Source organism: Melospiza georgiana, chromosome Z (genome assembly GCF_028018845.1).
Source record: "Melospiza georgiana isolate bMelGeo1 chromosome Z, bMelGeo1.pri, whole genome shotgun sequence".
In the NCBI taxonomy this organism is placed as follows: domain Eukaryota; kingdom Metazoa; phylum Chordata; class Aves; order Passeriformes; family Passerellidae; genus Melospiza; species Melospiza georgiana.
The window spans coordinates 19225400-19249061 of NC_080465.1; the positions used below are offsets into that span (position 1 = coordinate 19225400).

The 23662-nt window shown below is 41.0% G+C and overlaps 1 protein-coding gene across 1 annotated transcript; it reads right to left on the bottom strand.

Annotated features, from left to right (window-relative positions):
* Window positions 1–1145: 1145 nt before the first annotated feature.
* On the bottom strand, window positions 1146–23078 carry RIGI (RNA sensor RIG-I). The gene is made up of 18 exons (XM_058044404.1): window positions 22761–23078; window positions 22535–22669; window positions 20560–20738; window positions 19913–20063; window positions 17998–18120; window positions 17051–17164; window positions 16004–16157; window positions 14889–15147; window positions 14015–14177; window positions 13503–13604; window positions 11298–11455; window positions 10526–10661; window positions 9480–9628; window positions 8293–8383; window positions 7415–7585; window positions 5763–5914; window positions 3814–3960; window positions 1146–2103 (listed from the first exon to the last, which is right to left on the bottom strand). The coding sequence occupies exons 1-18, from the start codon at window positions 22864–22866 to the stop codon at window positions 1807–1809; spliced, it is 2787 nt and encodes a 928-aa protein (XP_057900387.1). The 5' UTR covers window positions 22867–23078; the 3' UTR covers window positions 1146–1806.
* Between the last annotated feature and the right edge of the window lie 584 nt (window positions 23079–23662).

Genomic DNA, 23662 nt, shown 5'->3' on the forward strand with positions numbered 1-23662 from the left:
AGCTAAATTCTTATTAATATGTTATCCCATCAACCTTTAGTACTTAGGCTGAATTGCAAAGTTTTAGTGTGAAATCCTTGTGTTTTAAGAGTAGGCAAATATCAAAACCTTTCAAGTTCAACTGCCCAGAAGTTACTACTATAAACTGGAATTTTGGACTGATTTTTTTTTTAATGCCCGAAGTCCCAAAGCAGATGGTCCTTTCACAGAGCAACTTGATACTTAAGAACTGTGATTTTTCCACGTACTTTTAATCTGACAGTGCTAAATCAGCCTTTTTCAAAAGTATTTTGTTCCTAGTATTTTTGGAGGGGAGGCATTATCTAAACCATAGATCATCTTAATTCATTGTTCTATGTTTCCTTTTAGTTAAAAACTAAGTACAGAGGAAGTTATTGTAGGACTGAGATTCAGCCTTCCTGTACAGTGCATACAGCTTTCACAGTAAAAGCCATGGATTGAGGTGGAACATGAAGCAGTGCTTACAAAATTCTTTTGCTTTTAATGCCACACAACACTTTACAAGAACAACACAAGCCTTGCTGAGTAGGATTTAGGCTGGTTAAATTAATTTTTGAACTCATAAATTTAGGTTCATTTTTTTTAAACTCTTAAATTAGGTTTGGGGTGGGGGGTTTGTGTTTTGGTTTTGGGTTTTTTAAAATCAGTTCTGGTGTTTTGTAACATAATTCTTGCACATACATACCTTACCACATTGTCAAACACACAAATTGAACTTAAAATACATTTGGTTTTGGTTCCAGAAATACCGAATACTAAGCTCATTGAAGATGTGTGGAATCAGCAGGTGCTTTTAAGTGTTAAAGTACAACATTTCATAACTCTGTTGGAATTTCTGTTTTTCCCAGGGAAGTCTGGGATCTGGGTAAAGAGGACAGATTTGAATACACTAATGCCTATACTTTGTAAGAATGCTAGATCAGCTCTGATAGGAAGCTTACGGTATTTCCAGTGTCTTGAGAGAATTTAGGTGACAATCCATGAAACAGGGCATCCCGGTAAGTGCTAATCCCCATCAAAACTGAGCTGCCTCCCATGATCCAGTGCACTTTGTCCCTGTTAGGAGTTGTTCAGTTCAGCAGCACTGGAGGGTGCCCATTCTGCAACTTGAGCAACAGCAACTTGATCAAGGTGCAGTGATATAAAAAAGTGCTACCATTTTAATCACAAGGATGAATCCCCAAGAGGGCTCTGCCCTACTGCATTTCTTACTGTTGCAGAAGCATTTCCTATTAAAGATAGATTTAAGAGATGTAGTATCTTCCTTACAGAAAAGTTACTGGACGTTTTTCTTTCAATTTTATATATCAACATCTAAAACATTAAAAGTAACTTTTTTAAAAGTTTCAAAAGTAGCTAGAGTACTGCCTGAAGTGCTAGTAAGCCATGCTGTTCACAAGGATGTGCAATCCAACTACACACTAACAGTATTAAAGAACATGCTGATTCGCATCTCAGTTCTTGAAAGTGTAGCCTATTACCTAAAGTTGGGTGTTAGTCACTCAACTTCATTTATTTTTTTTCAGACCAGGCTGCTCACAGCCATAATTATTTGTATCTATACACCGAGGCACATATTTGTCCTTCTAGTGAAACTTCTGGTGAAATATTTCATTATATAGCAAATACTGGTTTTAGTGGCTTTACCAGCCTTTTATAATCTAGCCAGAGGTGGGTGAGGGACCTAGCATAAAGAACGAAAGTTGTTATAGAAAACTGATCATTGATCATTGCTGCTCTTTCAGCATAGGGCCCTAGAACAATATATCCATTAAAATGTTGAGTTCAGCTGGATGTTTCTTCATCAAACTCCTTCAAAGACAAATTAATACTTTTCCATTTCTGAAAATCCATTTGTGTCCCTGTTTCAACATCCTCTAGTACAAAGCTTCTGATTTTGATCACTGGTAGATTATCAAATATCTTGTACTTCACTATGATCCCCCAGTCATGCTGACACTCAGTATTTCGGCAATGCATCTTGCTTTTTTTCTCAAAACCATCAAATGGAGAAGGTTTCCTGTGGGGCTTTGTTGTATAACGCTCCTTGAATGCATCACCTAAGACAGTATGATGAGATTCCTGAAACACATGCCAGAAACACTTAAGATTAGAAACAACATTCCTCATTTTTTCTTGTCATTCCCCTTCCCTTCTCTAATACATATTCTCCCTGTTAAGGCACTTGCTGTCACATCCAGGAGGCTCACCTTCCAGCCTCTTTGGCTCATTGCTCTTTTCTTTCCCCATTCATGGAATACCAGGTACTAGAAGGACCCAGACCCAGGCTCATTAAAAAAAAAAAAAAAATTACTGTGTATCCCCAGTTACCAGCTTACAGACATTTGAACTTAGTAAGCTTTTTAAAAACTGTGTTTGCAGTATTTGAGCCATGTCCCTGAAACTAAGAGAGTAATTCAGACAATGGACAAGTTTGAGAGACTCCTGTTTCCCATGACAGGTCATGCAATTACTTCAGAGTGGTAGAAAAAATAACCCTAACAAGATGAAGGAGTTACAGTTATTGTTTATAATATATATAATAAAATATTAAAGAAATTAACAGCCTTATTTGAAAGCATATTTACAGTCTGAGCTTAGGTCTAAAAATGATAGATCCTCCAAAAATGCAGTTTGTAGGGACTATTTAGAAACGGAGGTGTTATTTTCAGAGTGCTAAGCAAACACCACTTACTGAAGAGTTTTCTGAACTCTTGGGTCTATTTGCACAGGTATAGGTGATAAGCCAGAAGCACAAAATAGAGTAAAAGTCAAAGGTGCTTTAGATAGCCCTTGTTTTTTGTCAAAGAAATGTAACCAAGTTTTCACAAAGCTGAGCTATTCCCAACTCCTTGCAGAGTTGGGAATAGCTCAGCTATAGTGAGCACCCTCTACATTCCAAAAGCAGCTGGTAAAAACAAACAAAAATTTGGCAAGGGCCTGAAGGCAGCCATGGCAATGCTCAGCTGTGGCCTGAGGCCCCTCATCACATTGCATCTGCACTTTTCAGAGAAGTGCAAATAGAAGCAGCTTCAAAAGAACAAAAAAGGAGAACTATAAAGGCTCAAAGCCCTCAGAAGAGCCTCTCTTCCATGATCACCACTTTATGTGTGTAAAGATTATCGCCTTCTTTTTTCTACAAAGAAACTATGCATGTTCAGAAAGAGTACAATCATAATGTCCCCAGGACATACAGAGAAGCAATGTGAACTGCACCTACAGAATGGAAAACAAAATAATACTGAAGAACTGTAGGGCTTTTCTTGTGAAACCATGATTTACCTTGTTTTAAAAACTCAACTTGACCCATAAGACAAGGAGTTTGTAAGCTGATCCCAGTACTTTGCGTAGATAATTTTCAGTCAACAGAAATTGTGGGAGAAATATCTCAACAGCAAAGAGACTTCCCTCTGATGCTAATCAGAGAAGTAAATATACAGCAGTAACTCTAGAAGGTTATGTAGTTGAAGATCAGGGGTTTTTCAACAAAATTCATGAGAAGGACTTCAGAAGGGCTTCAGGAAAACTGAACTGATTCTTACCGCATCCCGTATTTGTACACGTTGGATAATGTCATATTACATCATATCATATCATATATCATATCATATCTCATATCATACTACTAGAAGTAGTCTCAACTGTTCCTGTGGTTTTCTGATTTACTCAGAATTTCTATTCTCCTCCGGTTTGCACAAAATAACCACTTCCACACTGATAAACAATGCAGTTAGTTCAATAATATTGACTTCCTTGGTGATCATGGATATAGGTTCCTGTACAGAAACATACCTTTATAATTCTGATGTCATCTGTACTGCAGACATATGCTTTGCATTTTCCACACAAAAGATTTTTTTTCCCTTCTACTATTTCTTGTTTTGTTTTGTTCTTCCTGGAATCTCGTACCATCTTTTCCTTCATTTGCAGGCCACGTATCTGCAATAAATAAATAAAAATCAAGATCATTATGAAATGAAGTCCCACTGTCAGCCTAAATGTGACTTTGGGCATGTAACATCTAGGAACCTATTACTTAAAGCACACAAAATGAAACACACTAATGTTCTGTCAACTCATAAAAAGACAGAACAGGGTACATTTGTCAATTTAGAATGCAGGGCTAGAATGAGACTGTGTGATGAACAGCTCCCCTCCAGCCCCCAACAGCCCCTCTGGTCTTAAGGCTGGTATGTCAATGTGAACTCTTAAGACATTTGAGACCCAAAACCCAATTAACACTGCTGCTCTGGGAATCTCATGGTTTGGAAAGAAAGAACAAAGACCGCCGAAACTGCAGGCAGAGAAAGAAGGAACAACGCACAGCCTGTAGCTGAGAACCAAATGCAGAAATGGAATCCTCCAAGAAGAAGTAGAGGCAACTGCACCAAGCCTTGGAGGTAGGAGAAGAAATGTTGTAAAGACCAGGGGCCCTTGGGCACCCTTTGTTGCACAGCTCAATCTCTGAAAGCTTGTCTGGAAACAGGGTGATCTGTGAGTCCAAGGGGGTAGGGGAAAGCTCTGTTAGTTAGCTCTCCCATACCCCCTTGGACTCACAAATCATCAGTTAGTAGTACCTGCCACTAGCTTATTCCAGGCTTCCCTGAGCCCTGGGGAATACCACTGACACCAGTCACCAGCTGTATTTAACTACAGTCACTCCCACTCTCTGGGCCCAGCCACTTTTTTAGCCAGCAAAGACTGCACCCATGCAAGCCATGAACAGCCAGTTTCTCCAGGAGAATGCGGTGATAAATGGTGTCAAGGTCCTTACTGAAGTTCAGAGAGACACCAAACACAGCCTTCCCCGCATCCACTTAGCCACAGGATGTGACAGGCCACACCGTCGCAGAAGAAAATCAAGCTGCTCAGGCAGGACCTGCCTTTCTTGAACCCTTCCCAGGTGGGCCTGATCCCTGGTTGTCCAGTACGTGATGGATAATACACTTAAGGTGATCTGCTCCCTAATGCTCCCTGGCACCAAGGTCAGGCTGATGAGGCTGCAGTTCCCTGTATCCTCCTGGTCCGTCTTGTAGATGAGTGGTCACACTGACCAACCTCCAGTCACCTGAAAAGTGCTGGAAAGTGGATAGATGAGCTCTTCCACCAGCTCTCTCACTACACTTGGGTGGATCCCGTGTGCCCCCATAAAATTGTGTGTGTCGCAGTGGTGTAGCAAGTCGATAACCAGTTCCTTTTGGATTATGGGGCCTTCATCCTGCTCCCTATCTCTGTCATCCAGCTCAGGGGGCTGGATATCCTGAGAACAACCAGTCTTACAGAGTCAAACAAGGCATTAAGAGCCTCAGTCTTTTCATCTTTGTCCCTATGTGAGATATCCAATAAAGAATGGGGATTTCTCCTTAGCCCTTGGTGATGCTCCATATGAATATCCAGTTGGGATTTGGCCCTCCTGATTTTCAGCTGCAAAACATCACAATATCATTGTATACTGTGCCCAAGACAGCCCCAAACTCTTACCCATGAGTCCTCTTTCCATAAGCAACAGGTTATAAATTCTACCTCTCACTCTTAAGTTTTTTGCAGTTACTGTACAGTTGATATTCACAAAATGGCAGTACACAGTATCCCTTCTCTGCTGACCTAGCCTTTGTCAGAAATCAAGTACAGTGAACATTTCCTTTGGGTTATCACTTGGCCCTCATAGAGCCCTAGTAGGTGAAGGTTGATACAGATTATGCCTTTAAAATTTGAGTACGAAAACTGCACAAAACACAAACCTTTCTTGCAAATGTTGTTTCATCCCAGTTCTGTAGCTTTTCAATAGCTGCATTCATCATTTCTTCCTTGTAACTGTTTCGTTTTTCATTCTCAACCACTTCTGTCTTGCTTGTCACAAGGATGCACTTGCTGTCTCTTGCCCTTCCACGACCTACACAGCAACACATTTTTACTCTTAACAATCTGTGCAAAAATGGCTGCTCTGCCATGAGACTATTAAGCACCGTCTGTATGGCTGCTTTTGTTTGCAATGTTCAGATTCAGACAATTCTGAAGAGCATTCTTCAAAAACAAACCAGAACAAGATACCCCCTTCCAGGTATCCTCATGGATATATGCTAGCCAGTACTATATTGCCTGCTTCTGTGGCCTCCCTGTGCTGAGTTCAGGCATGCTTTAAAATACAATTTTTGTGTAGCACCTTGCTGTCTTCTTGTCATGTAAAAAAAATGTAAAGGAGAAAACTTCATCCTAGTCTTTCTTAATTAGTTTTCAGCCCTGCTAATTGATGTCTAAAAAGACCCAAAATCCCCATATATCACAAAAACCTAAGGAATTGGAAATATTGTGCTGACAAGAACACAGACAACAACAGCAAGCACCTTCTCTTCTACCTGACTATGCCTACTGCCTGCCTGTTTATTAAAGCTGTGACACAGGCAAACTTCAGGGATCTCATACCAGCTTAGCAGTATTTCGGTTATAAAAGTGTTCACACTTTCCTTTGAGCTTTTACTCCACAAAAATCATGACTGTATGTGGTTTGAAACTGACATAACCTCTCTTCTTTGCATCTTTGATGGCTTCTTAATAAAAAACACTGTCCTTTCATCCATAAAAGTCAATTTTGGGCCAATTATTTCATTACAAAACACAGATGAGAAGGTCGCAATACACAAACCCTGAAAGTAGAGTACAGAGTAAGTACAATGGAAATCACTTCACATTAAATTATGATGTTAACTGCTTGGGAAATAGGAAAAATATTGCAGATGCACCCTTAATAGAGCAGGCAGTTTTATGCCACTTAGGAATGTGAAGCAGAAATCAGTATTTGGTGTGGCTCTTCATTCCCCTTTACTGGCCATACTGTAAAATTACCAAATTTAGGGCCAAAGTCTCAAGATTTCTCTGGACAAGCAAGGAAGAAAAACTCAGGGTGTCTTTCTTTTGGTCTTAAATATTAGAGATCTGCACGGGTGAAGGCCTCATGTATCTGAGAGTAGCTGGGTTGGTAATAAACCACCAGGCTGGGGAAGGCCTTCAGAAGCCAAGGCAATACAAGAAATTCCATTGCAGCAGTCCTTTGTAAATTGTCACAGAATGATTTGTAATATTTCTGACAACAGTTCTTCTAGCCATAGTTCTGCTTATATGTTATTGTGAACTTGAGGTATCAGTTCTCAACAGTTCAATAACCTTGTGCAGCATGGCTATTTACCTGTTGTCAGTCAGACAGCAGCAAGGACTTGGCTCTGTGAACAAATTTATCATGTCCCATCATTCACTTGACTTTGCTCTAAAGCACACAGAAACAACAGCAAGGCATGCATGTATTCCTACAGTATTTCCAAGATGCCATTTAGTAGCATTTCATGTCCATTTCTAGGCCAAAACAGGCTTCTACAGAAATAGCTCTGAAATTCCATACCTCTGACTTGGATCATTTTGGTGACATTTCCGAAGTATTCATAGAGCACCACAAGGTTGCACTCGGTAATATCAATGCCTTCGTCAGCAACAGATGTAGCAATTAGCAGTCTGATGTCTTTGTCATTTCTGAATGCATCCAGTACACCCTTCTGCATTGGCAAGGTCATACCTACAGTACCAAGAAACTGTGTCAGCAAAAAAACACTGAAGAGCTCCTTGAGCAAGATACTACATTTGCTTTTACTTAAGTAATTAGAAATTAGTACATCCTTTTGATCTGGAAAACTACTTCAAGTTTAATATGGAGCTGGGTGTACATCATACCTGCTGACCAGGGAATCCTATTGATGTGTCACAGGAATTATCAACCTGGGAAACACCATTTTAAACACAACACACAGATGATCTTTATTGGAGACACCCATGCAGCCTAGTTAGTTAAAACCCAACCTAACTCTGAACTTAAGCCATAGGTAATTCATTTCAGCTGTAGCTTATATTCTATCTTAAAATGTCTTTCTGCCACCAAACACAAAATAAGAGAGGGATTTATAAAAGTAACAGAGATAATATGAGAATTAATCACAAGAAGATATGATAGTGAAGTTTCTAAACTGCTTTTGAACCAGCAGAAGAATCATGCAGAAAAGTATTGTTCACAGTGCTACTGCTGGCTTTAACCAAAGGTTCTGGACAGAAAATGCAAGCATCTCCTTGGGATCTATTCAAAGTCTTCCCAATATGGAAGAATGCAAGTGCAAACCTGCATGACCTTCTTCTGTTGTAAGGGCACATAAGATGAACACAGGAAAAGCAGAACAGTTTTAGCAGCATAGCCACCAGTGGTTTAGCATATCTTAGTGCAAATCTGCATACCTGTTTTCTGATCTCTTCTTCCTTTACCCATCAACACATCTGGCTTTATATGGCTAAGAAGAGGGTTTCCTTCTATCCACTTCTTCAAAGCCTGGAGAGCAAATCAGGGAGTTAGATTCCCTGTGCAGATGAAATGCTAGTTTGTGATAGGTAGAAACACAAAGGCTGGCTAGAGAGCAAGCAGCCTTTCACTGCTAAAAATTTTGCATTTTTCTCTTATAAAATAACAGGTCACTGAATTCTACACCTCCAGCATCAAAGGAAAGTAGTTGCTATTTACAAACTGGGCTTCCACTACACAGTGACAGCAGCACATTCAAACTGCTCTTACAGAAGAACAAAATTCAGCCAAGCTACTGTAGGTTTTTAAATCTAAAATGGAAAGCTGCCAGCAGACGCTTGGTGTTGTTAGTTTGGACTTTAGCGTGCTTTTAATTTTTTTCTGGTCTGCAATTCATCCAGCATGTCTGAATGAAAAGGATAGAAAGGGGGGCTGGGTCATTCAGCTGATAAATCTGTTTACAGTAGACAAGAGCTGGTATTTCCAGTAAATGTTTTAATCTACTCGTGCTAATGATTAGCAGCACATTAATGTTAAGCACAAACCTTTTCTGGGAGCAAGGTATTGTAAGGGGAAAAAACCATCATCCAGCCTAGATTTTTGATCATAGGCAAGTATGAAATAGACCACTGATAAGAAGAGTCCTGAGAACAACTGCTGCACAAAGTTTTTCCTTTGTCTTGATGAAAAACAGGTGCTAGGGCCCAGACCTTCTTTAGGGCTATAGGAACCCTTTGAGAAATGTATAAATACCTCCTGATGTGCAGTCAGTAATGGAGTAGAGCTGCTGATTCATAACACCACTACCTTAAAGCCAAAACTCTTAAAACACATTATATTGTAACACACTTTAGGCTTAAAATAAAAATCTGATGGCTTAATGATCAACTACAACATGTAGTTAGACATCATGACAGACACCATAGCTGTACTGTAGTTTTCAGAAAAAGAAAACTCACTCATCCTGCCTCAGAGCATCAGGGCTTGGGTAGACACAATAAAATAAATTAGAAGGATCAAATACATGCACATTTTTCTATTTCAGATCAAAATGGGAAAGGTAATATGATGACTCATTTTATTTTCCCACTTCCCATTTTAGGAGTTTTAAAAACAAATGTCATACAGCTACTAAGGCTCTTGTCTTGGCAAAGAGAATAGTGCGAGTCTCTGGGTTATAGTGGTATGCTTCATCCAGGATGCAAGCAAGCTCTTCCAACTTTGGATTCTCATTTGACTCATCTTTTGAAAGAGCATTCAGCTCTTGTTCTTTCTCTGAAAGAAAAAAAACAAAAGGTTTCTTGAAAAATTTACCTTTTTTAATGCAGAAAGCAGAATTCCCACACAAACCTACTTTCAGACAGCACACACATTCTCTTTAGCTTATTTTTTTATTTTCTATTCCATTTTTTCAGATGCAAGCAGGGAAATCTGTTGGTTAAATGCAACAAAATCCCCAGAAAAATAACAAATTATGAATATCTCACATTTTGTAGCAAACTTTCATGAGAATTTCTGTGATATACTGTGTATCAAAGACAGCAAGAAAACAAACTCAGCTCTTGCACTATTTCTTCTAAGAAAACAACTGAAGCTCAAGGGGAGACAGACCAGTAATTTAAAATTGCAGTCAACACTGCAACACACCAGACCACAGGCTGGAATATAGCCCACTGCTAACTAAATCAGGTCAGAGAACAGTGACAACCTCTGACTTTCAATAAGAAAAGTACAAGGGCCACCTGTTTCTCCCCAGAAGACTGGCACTGGCCAGCAGGTGAGGCAGTGCACCGAGCAGTGTATGTTGGCTTATCTAAGGCTACCAGCACCCATGATTGTAGACCATCCCCCTACTTGTGGGGCACAGCCATAAGGGCACTGTTGCCTTATCTCCAAGACAGGTATCTAAGAGCTTATTACAGCATCCAGCTACAATTATTACTATTTTATCTGCTTCTGCACTACAAGCTTACAGTCCCAGAAATTCAGCCCCCCCGCACTTGCCCTAACACTGCACTTGCACCCATGCAGTCACCACATCTTCTGGAAAGTGCAGCTTCTGGAAAAACAACTGCACCTACTCTGAAGAAAACATCTGGACCATCCTGGTCCAGCTGGAAGACCATAAGCTCTCATCTCCCCTACAACTGTCACAGGTACTGTGGGAAATACCTTGAAATTTCTCCGTCAGCTGCTTCTCTAACTCTGTAAATGGTCCGTTTTTTACATTTGTGAAAAATTCATTCAGGTAGGCTAAAGCATCTTCAATGCGGGCATCTTCACTGATAATGAGAGCATCGTTGAATTTCTGCTTGGAAAGAGACACAAGCATTTAGGCCTCATTTCCCACGGGGTGGGATGAACACAGATTTTATTTAGCTAGATTAAGTGTTGCAAACTTGTGGTGTTCTTCCATTTTCATGACAACACAAGCACTGCAAAGTCTCCTCTGCACTAATCTGTCCCTGGTGAGTATCACAGAGACAGCTCTTAGCTGCCTTATGCTTTATAGCCTGTGTCAGCCTGCTGCAGTCTTCAACATCCTCACTTAGTGGAGAGGCAAGCACAGATCTCTTCACTGTTGTGACCAGTGACAGGACTCATGGAAACAGCATGAAGCTGAGTCAGGGGAGGTTTAGGTTGGATGTCAGGATTTCACCCAGAGTGGCTGGGCACTGGAACAGGCTCCCCAGAGAAGCGGTCACAACCCCAGCCTGACAGAGTTCAACAAGTGCTTGGACAATGCTTTTGGGCTCACGATGAGCATATCCTCTGCGGGGACAGGAGCTGGACTCAATGATCCTTGGAGGTCCCTTCCAACTCTGCGTATATTCTACAAATCTAAATAGGACAATTGGCCCAAAGTCTGCTTCTAGGTGAACTTTTAACAGAAGGAACAGAATGACTCTAGCTCTGTATGGAAGGAAAGAGGATACACACTTACCCGCAAGTGTTCAGTACAAATGAAAAGGTCTCTACAAATACTGCTCTCCTTCTCCTTGTCTTCCAGTTGCAATAGTCTGCATTTCTTCTGAGTGGAAACTATCCACTGTTCATATCTCTGTGTTCCAAAGTAATTCTTGTTGATTTGGGAGATGGAATCTATTAAAGGAGAGAAAAAAAAAATTGTTCCTCTTGATTAACAAATAAAAAGCATTAGCTAGAGGATAACACATTTCCCACTAATATTGGCTCTAAAAAGCCTAATCAAAAGAACAGTTTTATGATACAATCACAGAACTAGTAAGGTTGGAAGGCACCTGTGGAGGTCTTTAGTTCAACTCTCTGCTCAAAGCAGATCACCTAGAGCAGGTCACTCAATTCAAATGGGCTTTGAGTACTTCCAAGGATAGAGAGTCTACAACTTCTTTGGACAAACTGTTCCAGTGTTTGACCACCTTATGGCAAAAAAGTTCTTCCTGTTGTTTAAATATTTCTATTTGGGCCCATTGACTGTGCCCATTGCTGCTTGTGCCCCACCTCTGGGAACCACCTGTGAAGAGTCTGACTCTGTCTTCTTCACTCCCTGTGTTTCAATTTATACCCAGACACTAGCCTAAAATTAACCCAGTACAATTCAACTGAGGAACATCTGCAGGGACTTAGTAATAAAATCAAAGCTTATCCTGTAAGAAGCCTATGCTATTCAAAAAAACGGCATGCTCCTGGAATTACCACCTGCTCAACAGTTTATATTCATTCACGAAATAGTCCAGAAGCATATTGTCCAGGGGCTGTCCTTGAGGCAGAACTGGGCAGTACCTCTTTGCTGCATACACACTCTGCCTGAATGCTTCATGGCTACAGTAACCACAGGGTCCACAGAAGGGAAGTCACTGCCATTCATGCAAGAGGAGCTGTGATGCAAAATAAGCTTCAGAAGTGTTTGCTTAACATAACACACATTTTGAAAATCTCTGTTCTTTGATCAGCCTTCTTGGGTTTGGGTTGTTTTGATGGGGATTTCTTTGGTTGTGTGGCTGTTTTAATTCTCCTTCTTGCCCCAGAATATAATTCACTCTCAAATATCTGGGAAGTGGAGGGCGGGGGGTAAATCTAGAACTGACGCAAACAGGTTTAAGGCACTGCAGTCAGTGTGCAAAAAACAGTCTAAACACAGACAACGTCCTTTAATCCAGAACTGGAGAGACCAAGGCTGATCCTGAGCATATCCATTCATGCAAGGGGGTCTCTGCTCTATACCTCCTTCTACTCTCCATTTTTTTTATTAATGCTACTTACTGGACATCACTTAGGAACTCTGCAAAAGCAGAAAAGATCAATTTATTTCTGAAGGGTTATAGAATTAATCTGCTAATCATGAGAACCATTTTCTTTTCACAATCATACCTCTCCTCTCTGCAAACCTTCCCACCAGAGTAGCTCCTGAAGCTGGAACCCTACTGACAACTGTTTACTTTCTTGGGCAGCCATATCCTCTTTCCAGTGATGTTTATGTTGCACAGATCCTACCCTGAAACATTACCTCAAAGGCCTTTCAAAGGAAAATAATGGAGACCTGGTAAAAAGTGGAAATAGGAGTACCCAGAAGCATAAAGAGGACAGAATGGCCACCAGAAAAAGTGTCCAGGGCAACTCTAGAAATAAACTCAACTCCAAGTGCAACTTGGAGACCAGAGAAAACACAAGTAGTGTCAGAGCAGCAAGTGTGAAAATTAACTTTTGCTGTAAGGGAAAAATTACAACATTCAGAGTAATACCACTGTGACATTTCTTATTTTCCTAACAGAGACAGATTGGGTGTAGAAGATTTGGAGAAATCTTTAAATAAGAACACAAAGGTATTACTCATGAAAGAAATCCAGCCTGCTGCATTTTGAATGCAAGCCCTTTTGTTTCAGATTCTTTAAACTCAGAAGGATCTGACACTGTCAAAAACACACTGTTTTTAGTTGCATGTGACAGACTGAAATTCAAATAAAAAAGTTTATGATTGTCAAACTAATCAGGTATAACAGGAAAATATTGATTCTTGTATTTGTAATCTCTTATGTAGGAAATATTAGTTAAATGCAACTAAAAATTAAGGCAAAAGGAAGTGAAAAAATAGTTTCTGTAGCAGCTATAAGGATTCACACTGATTTAATCAAATACTGAACTGCAATACAGGCATATTACAGCATCTTACCCACTGAGTAAATCTTCCTCATCAACACTTCTGTCTCAGACATCAGACCTGAGATAATGTCTGCAAAGTGATTCTGAGCTCGCATTTTAACCCATCTGATATCTAGAGAAGAGAAATATAAGTCAGTCTACTAAGTAAAACATTCCCTTGGGAAGCACAGAACAAACTCTTGTCTAGACGAATGCTACACATGGTGCTCCATGCAATCACAATCAAGTTTACTGCTAACGAGCACTCCAGGTACACAGAAATAAGCAGCCCCCAGTCCTCACTGGCAGACCTGAATAAAAACTAGAGCTGGTGCATCAACAGCAAAGAGAAAATATGCCCAAGTGGGCACTGCCTTACTGCAGGACAAGAGACTGCAAGCCTCAGCTTCTTCCAAGCTAGCGGGAAAAAAGCTCCAGCTTAGTTTTAAGCTTTTATCTTAATCTAAATAAAGGGCAATTTAGTAGCTGTCATAATCACGGTGCTTTGCAACTCAGAGGAAAATAAAAAGGAAGTTTGCTTACGTGTTTCTGGCTTGTTTTGAAACCTCTGCAGATCTTCTTTGTTCTTTCTGACAGTGGATATGGCCTGTATGTCAAGGTAGGAGCAGAGGGTACAGATGTGCTCTATAGTTTCATTAGTGCTCTTGGCATTACCAACTCCAACAGAAGCAGTTAAACCTACAATCTAAGCACACACATGAATAGCAGTGGTTGCTCCTTCGTCACAAATGGAATAAAACCAGGAGACATTATTACCAGTCACCAAATTGCCACCATCTTAAAAAACAAGGAAACAAAACAGGCCAGAGAAGTACACAAGAAGCAGGCACAAATACTTAAGAACCAAATCCTGTAGGTACTCATGCATACTCCAAGGCACTCCAACTTCTAGGATTTAAACTTAAAATAAACTATCCAGCCACTTAAATCCATAACGAGCTGTATCTGTCAGTGCTTGTCATACAAAGGAAGAGCAAACCCACACCCAAACCCATCCTTTGATTCATTCAGAGATGTCTCCTCAGCTGGATGAAAATCTCATGCCAGCAGAGGCACTGGCCCCATTTTATTGGGCAGAAAACAGCAACAGAGAGGTAACAAGCAGATTACTAAATTACATGCTTTCTTCCCATTTCAGCTTTTCCATTTTCTCTCAAGTACTCCAATCTTTGCTATGCTTGATCAGTCTCCTTTGGTAGCTGCAGGGAAGATGTATCATGGGAAAAATGCCTGGAAGTGTCCAAGGATGAAAAAATGCCCCAGATGCTACCATTTCCATCTGCAGCTGTTGCTAAATGGGAGTTTGAACTGGATCAGCACAAAAGGCAAGACCTTGCTGACTGCATTGCAAAACACTTTCCTCTAATGTTTCCACCGCTGACGGGCTGGGCCTTACCTGAGGTAGCTGGTTTGCAGAGGAGTCAAATTTATGATCCAGGTATCTGGTCATCAACACATTGTAAGGGTGGTTGCCTGTAGTGTTGTGGCACTCATCAAATATCATCAGAGTGAAGACAGAGAGGGAGCTAAGGATCCCTTTCTCCATGCTATTCACAAGAATCTGGGGCGTTAACACAATGATGTCACTGTCCTGTATAACATTCTCTATAGAGATATTTGCAACTGTTTCACCACAAATTCCTTGAACAGAGTATCTGGAAAGAAGATGCAAGAAACAGGGTAAGAAAAAGGCCATGGAAAGCTAGAAAATTGGGCTTTTCAGCAAGGTTGAAAGGCAGCTTCTAAGTTTCAAATGTCAAAGAGTTGGAGCTGGCAGTTTCACCATAGAAGCTGAGAACAAAAAAAAAGAGCTGAGGGTAAATAACTGGATTTTCAACTACCATTAACAAAAATATGTAATATTTGAGGAATTATTAACTTGTACATTTAAGCTGCATTTTTCAGCTCACATATAACATCCCTTTCGTGTACATGTCTGGCATCATGGGACTGCTTCTGCCCAGCAGCCTCCTTTTCCCATAGCTACAAGGATACCTATGTGGATATTGAGTAACCAGTTCCCTCAAAATCCGAAGATATACGTTGTTAATGCCCCTCTAAGCAATTTGCAGTCCCGTCTGAGAGGTGGACTAACATTACTGGACTACAGGTTGAAAAAACAAAGAAGTTTGGGTCCTTCCATTTAGAAAAGAGAGACTCTGAGAATGGCATGAGGAATCCCACTGCTACTGCCAGGAACTGCCTCAGCTTTGGAAGCAGGTGTGAAAGGAGTCTCAAGAGAAAGTATACCTCACTCTTTCAGTACAGAAATACTTTCACCATTTCCATAGATGGGCAACAACAAGTGCTTAAACTCTCCAGAACCAGATTTCAGACTCTCCAAACAAAGTCTGCTATGGCAATGCCATTCTTGCAGATAGTCATCATCCTGATGCTACTGTCAAACACTCTTGCTCACCAGTAAACACATTACATCTTGCCCTAGCCACAGCTGACCAATTGGGCAGTTTATTTTCTGTGGAGGAAGCCACCAGGGAGAATGACACTTACCCACTTCTTTCAAAATGCTGCCTGAATACATTTTTCTGTTGCTCATACACTGGCACTTTGGTTGCAAGGAAGGCAACTTTTGCCTTTCGTCCTGAGGAAACGTTTTGCAAGTGATGTTCACAAATCATAAGTGCCACAAAGGTTTTTCCAGATCCTTCAAACAAAAAACATGAGTGGTAAAGGACTAGTATGACAAGATGCATTTGTAAGCAGCAGTTTGTCCCATCTGAATGTCTCATAACAAAGGGGAGCTGACAATGGGGCTGTTACTCTTCCAGACTTGAACACATTCTGAACAGATTTGAATGCGAGCATGTTGTTTACTCAGGTGGGGAATCACCCCTTTCTCTCTCAGAGTCTCAGTCTGTAAAGGCCATTTAGCAGTCACTGGAGATTAAAATCCATTTTCAGTTATATTTTAATTCTTTGAAATCATTGAGTCTGTTTTCCACTCAGTGCTCTCACATCAAATCAGGCTATGTATAGACACCAGCTTCCATCCTTCAGACACATTTCTGCTTCCATCCTTCCCCAGGCAGCCTTGCTCCTCTCCCATTCATTTTCCTTTGGCCCTCAGGCTCGCTGTGCCAGGGCTCTTGTCTGTCCCTGCCTCTGTTATCCCACTTGCCTTCAGAGCTCAGGGGAAAATTACCCTCGCTGGATGTTGTAGGCACTGCAGTAGAGAAGAGAGGGGAGCCTCAAGCTAACTCATCCTATTTTTCCTCCAACTTACAAGACAAATTTATTAAATATAAAGATTAGTGACCGGCTTAAACTGAAAAATCCACCCTGAGGAGTGAGAAAGCAGAAGTCAGAACATAGAAATGAAAGCTGAATGTGCTGAATACAAGCACTGATGTGCCAACAGACATGTCTTGCCAGCATCTGTGCTGCCCATGGTCATTAATTGCAGGGCAGATCTGGATCTACTGCAAGGAAGACAGCTTTGAAATAAATAGCTGAAGTCTGATTCAACCTTCACCATTCCCTATCCTTCACAGCCACATGCACCAAGAGAATTTTTCTAAGAAATGTCTGTCTCCTTACCTGTGGGGGCACAAATCAATGTGTTTTTCCCACCCAAAGCAGGCTGTGCAAGCTCAATCTGGTAGCTCCGAGCCTTCTTTGGTTCATAAACAGATGAAGACTCATAGATGCTTTCTAGAATAAAAAAATGTTTTTGTGAAGAGTGTTGCACTAAAAATGCAAAAAATATGTTGTGCCGCATATAGTTGCAATCTAAAATGATAAAGGTAGAAGAGTCCTTACAGTCTACACAGAACATTCTCTGACAGACAAGCCTTTTAACAGAACAGATGCACCAAACAAGAATTTTGTGTGAGCTTAATGGAACACTTTTGTTACCCCTCAACTGTGATTCATAAAATGAAATAATTTAAGGTCTTGGCTGACAAAGTTCACTTCAGCTGGTCTTTTTTCAACTCAGAATGAAAACACACAGGATTATTTTTTCCTCAAATACATGCACAGGATTTATTTTAGCCTTCTGCTCTACAGACTTTTGAAATTATTACTCTCTTAGACTGTGGTCTTGTCAGAGTGTTTGGACTTATGGAATAGGAACTAGAAATAACTGGTGGAGCAAAATTTGCCATGATAGTCACTGCACAGATCCTTTGCAGTCACATTCAGTTCTCTAAACTGGTTAGTATCAGGTCATGTGTGAATTAATTATATCAGGGAAGAGGTGCATAAACAACAGGCTGGTGTTTGGGGACCTTTTTCGATAATGTGCTGACAGAACAACTTTTCACTAGACATGTAATAAATGAGGGGCAAGCCCTAATATTTGCAACACCCAGCACACCCAGCATGAGATCCTTTAAACATTAAAACAGAAGACAGCTAAATGAAGTCAGAGATTTGCACTAATTCCTCAGTACCTTCCACTGTGGTACACTACATCTGTGTCCTTCGGGAATCTAAGGAAATGAAAAATACCAACCAGAAACTTTTAAGTTCTTAAGACTTACCTGAAACTGAAGAGAGATTTTTGCTCAGATTATCACATTCTGCTTCTTCAGAAAATGTCATCATGGTTTCAAAGTAATTCTCAGAGGCATCTGTCATTTCATCATCAATGTCTTTGCCATTATCTGTATAAATGGGAAAAAAGGCATGTTATTGATCTTTATGATTTTAAAATGCACTTGCAGTGACAACAAGGTGAAGGAGTTGGTTGCTGGAAGAAAAAGAGTACATAAAATGATGCTGCACATAGGCTCCTTTTCAAGGAAGATGGACTGCACTGAGAATCTTGGGTTCAGAATAACCATGTGTAAACATGTGCTCAATGCATGTGCAACAACTTCCAAAAAACAAAAGAGACAACAGACTGGGAGGAAAGTTTATCCTCTGTGTTTAGTGGCAAGAAATCACTGTGTAGCACGGAATTACCACAAGCATGAAAAACTCTTAGGAATTCAAAGAAGCTTTGTAAATTCAAGATTCTGGTCTCCCTGACTCCTCACCTTCTGAAAGGACCTAGAAATTGTAAGAATATATTCTTTATATTACACAATGATGCAAAGAGAAATTTTCTTTGGTGTTATAATTAATACTTTCTCAAAGAACCATCCCAGGGCCCTGCATGAAGAGTTTCTTTGCAAACAGAACATATGATCACAAAGCACTGCTTTTGGAGTGGAAGAAAGAACACATCTGCTCCATCCATCACAATCCAGCTCCAGAAAGCACACAATATCTGCAATTGATTTCTGGTACCAACTCTTCTTAACTGCCAGCAGTAAAATGTTTGCAATATGGACAATGTTTCCTCAGTAGGCTGGCTTTGGCTTCGCTGAGTTGGATATTAGAGGAAACTGCCCCAAAAGACAGTAATAACTTTAACTTAAAAAATACAATTGTGAACATATAATATGTATTGCCAACAGCTGCACAAAATAATTTCTATATACAAATAGGTATTACTCTTATGTATGATTTAACCTATATTTCAATAAATTTATTAATTATGTATACAACATTATGCATATATAGGAATTAGTTTTCCAGATAAGAAATTACAACCTTTGACTGCAGTAATAAAAAAAATTCCAAATTAGAAATATAGTTGAAGAAGCCACTTAAATATAGTTTATCCATTCTGCTAACTGAAAAAAACAATTCAAACAACCACCTAGGGAGATGGCAAATGTAGATATGAAGATAATACACTTTATCCACTTTATCTAAAATCACTTTTTCAGTAGCAAAATAATGTATTCTTCTCTAAATTCTTCTATGCTGCAGGTTACTTATACAAGTATTTTTCAAGGAGGGAAAGGTAAATTCAATGGCAAAATTTGATAATGACAAAATAATTTCAATGACAAAAGCAAAATCTAAGAGAGACAATTTTGCACTTTTATAAAATATGAACATAATTACTTGGGAAGGGCTGCTTATCGATTTCTTATAGAAAAAGGTATGTGATCTGCTCTGGGGATCATAGAAGTGTATCACTCTCTAGACTATCACATTACTAATCATATTTTATCAGAAAATATTGGATCTATCACAACTCAAGCAGCCAAAAAGATGACAAATGTTGAATTAATAAGAGAAGAAAGAAGATAACTATTTGGCTACTTTTATGCTTTCAGAGCCTGTTCTGCCTGATTCTCTTTACCAAAGAAAAGGTACCATGCCTAACCATTTGTCAGGAAAAATAGTCAAAAACTAATTTCTGCCTGTTTGTGGGACAGTATTTGTATTTCATTTTATATAAAAGACATTTAAAATAAATTTTTAAAGGCTTTTCTTTTTTGATCACAAAGTAGTCCGATGGTATCTTTCTAAATAAGTCTGATTCTCCTGAAAAAGGAAGAAATTTCTTTCTGGTACAAGAATGGGAAAAGAGCATCATAAAATCAATTCACATTTTACCTTCTCTTATATTCCACAGTTCACTTGCATTGTAATATTCGGCACAATCCAATGCCATCTGAAGACTTTTGGGCCAGTTTTCCTTATCCGAGCGACAGAGGCATTCAATGAGTTTTGTTATCCCGGCTGCCTTGCTTCTGTTTTCACTGATCTGCACACACCACAAACAGAAACTGCCGTAGGTTCTGAGCAATCAAACCCACTGCTCTGTGCTGAGTGGGTGAATTTGTTATCTTTGATGTTCAGTTGAAAACTGCCCTGCCTTCTCAAAGAATCAAAGCCTTACAATAAACTTCAGCCATTTACCCACTACAGCTTCAATTCTGGCAGTGTAGTTACACACGAAACTTAGCTGGGCTATAACAACAGGTAGACTATTTGTTTGAATAATTGTAAATGGTGTGAAACACCACAGAGCTATTTCTGTCAATTTCTGCCTCGCAAAGTCTCTCTAATAAACTCTCTCTGCCATAAACCTCTGAGGCTTTCCATTTCAGAACAGGAGAAGTTATGAAATTATAGCAGACCTGTTGCCAGCCATTGTCCTCACCCAGCCACCTGTCACACACGCGCTGATTCATCCCACAAGTGAGGCAGCCAGCACTTCTCTGAAGCAAAACTAGGCAAATGCCAGGATTTTACTATACCTGAATGATCTCATCACACTCCCTCTCTATCAGGCATGTGTTTATGTATGGCATGATTGCTACTGGATTAATTTCTAGCATTGTTGCTTCTATCCGCTTCAACAGCTGCCTGTGCTGCTCCAGTTTTTCCAGTTTGCTGAAGTCCCAGTTTTCAATTGCTTCTGCCAGCCCAGTGTAACCTTTCAGAGAAAAGAGACAAATCATTACTGCGAATTCAATCTCTAGCTAGAATAGCTAGGAACTCGCCGAAAAAAACATTTTCTCAGCCACACTGGAGAAATTAAAATTATCTTTTCCTGTAAATTATAAAAATCTAGGTGAGTCACATACAATTTTTATCTAATAAGTGATTATTTTCCTTTTTAGCACTTGTATGTTTATTATGAAAAACCCTGTGCTAAAAGAGTCATAACACCTACAAAAACAAGAAAGAGCCACACTATATCACAGGTCATATTGCCACATCGCCAAGCAACTATATCCATCTGTGTTTTTCAATCATACAATCCTTGGAATTCTTGCATTCCATGATACTCTTCCACAGGATTCCCAGAGCAAGGGACACTACAAAGAATCACAAGATGCTCTGGTAGCCTTTTATTTCTCTGCATTTTATCTTTTACTCTTGTCTTTGGCTCCACCCTCCTTCAAAAATCCCTCCTGTAATGGAGGCAAGCCAGTCCCTGACTGAAAGCAGGACAGACACCTGCAATCAAGACAGTCATCAAACAGCTGACAATACTGTCCTGGAACAGACAGCAGCAGGGAAGCATTTTTAAGGACCTGTGTGATTTGCTGTATAGGCTTCTGAAGTGGAAAAATGCACATGAGGGTCCCAGAGGAACTTGGGGTTAAACAGAAGGAATTTGCCTAACTTCTTATTTCCTTTTAGAAGAGCGGAAGAGTGGCATGGATACTTACCACCAGTATGTTTTTAGTCTAAGTATTACTTATCCCTGCATCTGCCAAAAAGAAGAGTAATACCAAAGTCTAGTCTCCAGCCCAATTAAGAACTACTTGGGATAGCACTTTGAATCAGAGGGCTAACGGTCTCAATTTTTTGCTGAAGATACACCAAACTGAACACCACTACTAGGCTCAGTTCTGCAGTTCAGAAATCAGGATTATCACATGGATCATCAGGATTTCATCAGGATTTTACTATTATGGTATAACGTTGCTCTGGACCTAGTACTTGCTTTAAGGGATGAGTGGGCTACATCCAAGTGATAAGAACTTTGTAATATTTGTTCACTGAGATAATTATTCATAATTAATGGTGAGGAAATGAAAACAAAAGAAGCTTATGGAATGAGATGGTAGGGTTCAACATATCTAATAAATCACCAACAAGGATCTATGACACAACATACATGTAGGGAAGAAAGCTGGCAGATGCTGCTAATTTTATACCTTCTGTTCCATTTAATAAAGGAAACTGGATTAGGAACTTACACATCAAGTAGTTGTAGCTACCATGGAACACTCACCTTTATAAACTACTAATGGTTGGTTACTTCTTGAAACAAAAGGCTTTAAATGCCACTGAGTAATTAAAAAAAAAATTAACTAATTTAAGACTCTGTCGTTGAGTGAAGTTATCCCACTCTACCAGGCAATCCCTACACACCTCCTGACCAATGTGCCTTTCTTCTTCAGAGGATTTAGCCTCCTTTCATTGTATTTGGTAAGAACAATAGCCGTCTTGTTTCTTCTAGCGGGTGAGTCTCCTGCCAATGAGGCTTTCTCCATCTTCAGAATTGTTCCAGATGCTTCACTTCCTAACAGGCTTATTGCCAGACTCTGTCAGCTTGCCTTTTCCTGCAGCACCTGACCTGGTCTGGCAGGACGGGCGGCTGAGGCCCGGCCCGGGGAGCGGCCCTGCCAGTGCCCCTGCCCGGGCTCTGCCCAGCTCCCGCCGGGCGCGGCCGCGCCAGCCCGGGCAGCGGCGACAGGGCCCGCCCGGGGCACTCACCTGCTGCAACCAGGGCGTCCAGAAAGCCCCGGAGCCAGCCCTCCGCCTCCAGCAGCAGCACAGCATCCAGGAACAGCGCGGCCGCCGCCGTCACGCCCTTCTCCTCCTCCTCCTTGCGGACTCTCTCTTTCACCTCTAGCGAGAAGCCAGCAGAGGACAGGCCGTGAGGGGACCGCGAAGGGGCGAGGGCGGCGGGCGCGGGGGCAGCGCCGCTGCCGGCTCTCACCGTCGGACAGCCATTCCGTCATGTTGCTGAGGATGTACACGGGGTTCAGGCTCCTCTCGATGTAGCGCCTGTAGCACCGCAGGTTCGCCTTCTCCTCCGCCGTCATGGCAAGGCCGCCTGCGCACCGCCGCCGGCGGTGCCGATCCCGGTGCCGATCCCGGTGCCGCGACCCCGGCCGCGTGTGCGGAGCCCGCTCGAACCGTGGGGCGAGAGAGCTGGGTGAACAGGGAATGAACCGCCCCCAGGCAGGGAGCGACGGGAAAAGAAACTTCAGCCCAGCAGAAGAATGGAAAGTGAAAGCAGTCTGGAAAGGGAGCGCTGGTTTCCTCTTGCGTCTGTCTTCAGCAATAGAAAAAGGGGACTGCCACCCCCACCCCAAGAATCGTATGCTCATGCATACGGTTGGAAAAGCTGTAATCAGCCCGGTTTTGCGGCTGCCAGGGTGAGAAAAAGCACAGCGAAAAATAAGAGTAAATGCATTGGCCTACCTTCTCTTCCCTTTTGTCCTGAGAAAAAGCTGAACGAGCTTTTATGGGCTGCATTCTGGTTTTTGTGTTTTTTCATTGTTTGTTTGCTTGTGGGCTTTTTTTTTTTTTTGTTGTTCGTTTTTTAAAGGTAGAAACACTTTAAAAGCGTTTAGAAAATGGATGAGGCAGGTGAACATCCAAGTAGAGGGCTTACCAAGGGGACAATCCTGTTGCAGGGCAGAAAGTACTCACAGTCGGAAGTGCTGCTAAACACGACAGCTCCACATTCAAGGCTCCCTCTCACCATGTGCTGAGTGTATGTGCCAGACTCAGACAACTGACAGCTACTGGCCCAGCACAAGATTCCTGCTTCCTAAAGCCTGCCAACACAAGACCACTGAGTTGAGTCATGGTCTTGTACAGGACAGATGGGGT

Excerpts from the sequence above, each read along its gene's own strand:
- RIGI (XM_058044404.1), bottom strand. The coding sequence starts at position 22,866 with ATGACGGCGGAGGAGAAGGCGAACCTGCGGTGCTACAGGCGCTACATC. Across the intron at positions 17,165-17,997 it reads AAATCTCTCTTCAGTTTCAG|AAAGCATCTATGAGTCTTCA; the intron begins GTAAGTCTTAAG and ends TTTTTATTCTAG. Across the intron at positions 11,456-13,502 it reads GAGGAAGATTTACTCAGTGG|ATTCCATCTCCCAAATCAAC; the intron begins GTAAGATGCTGT and ends CTCCTTTAATAG.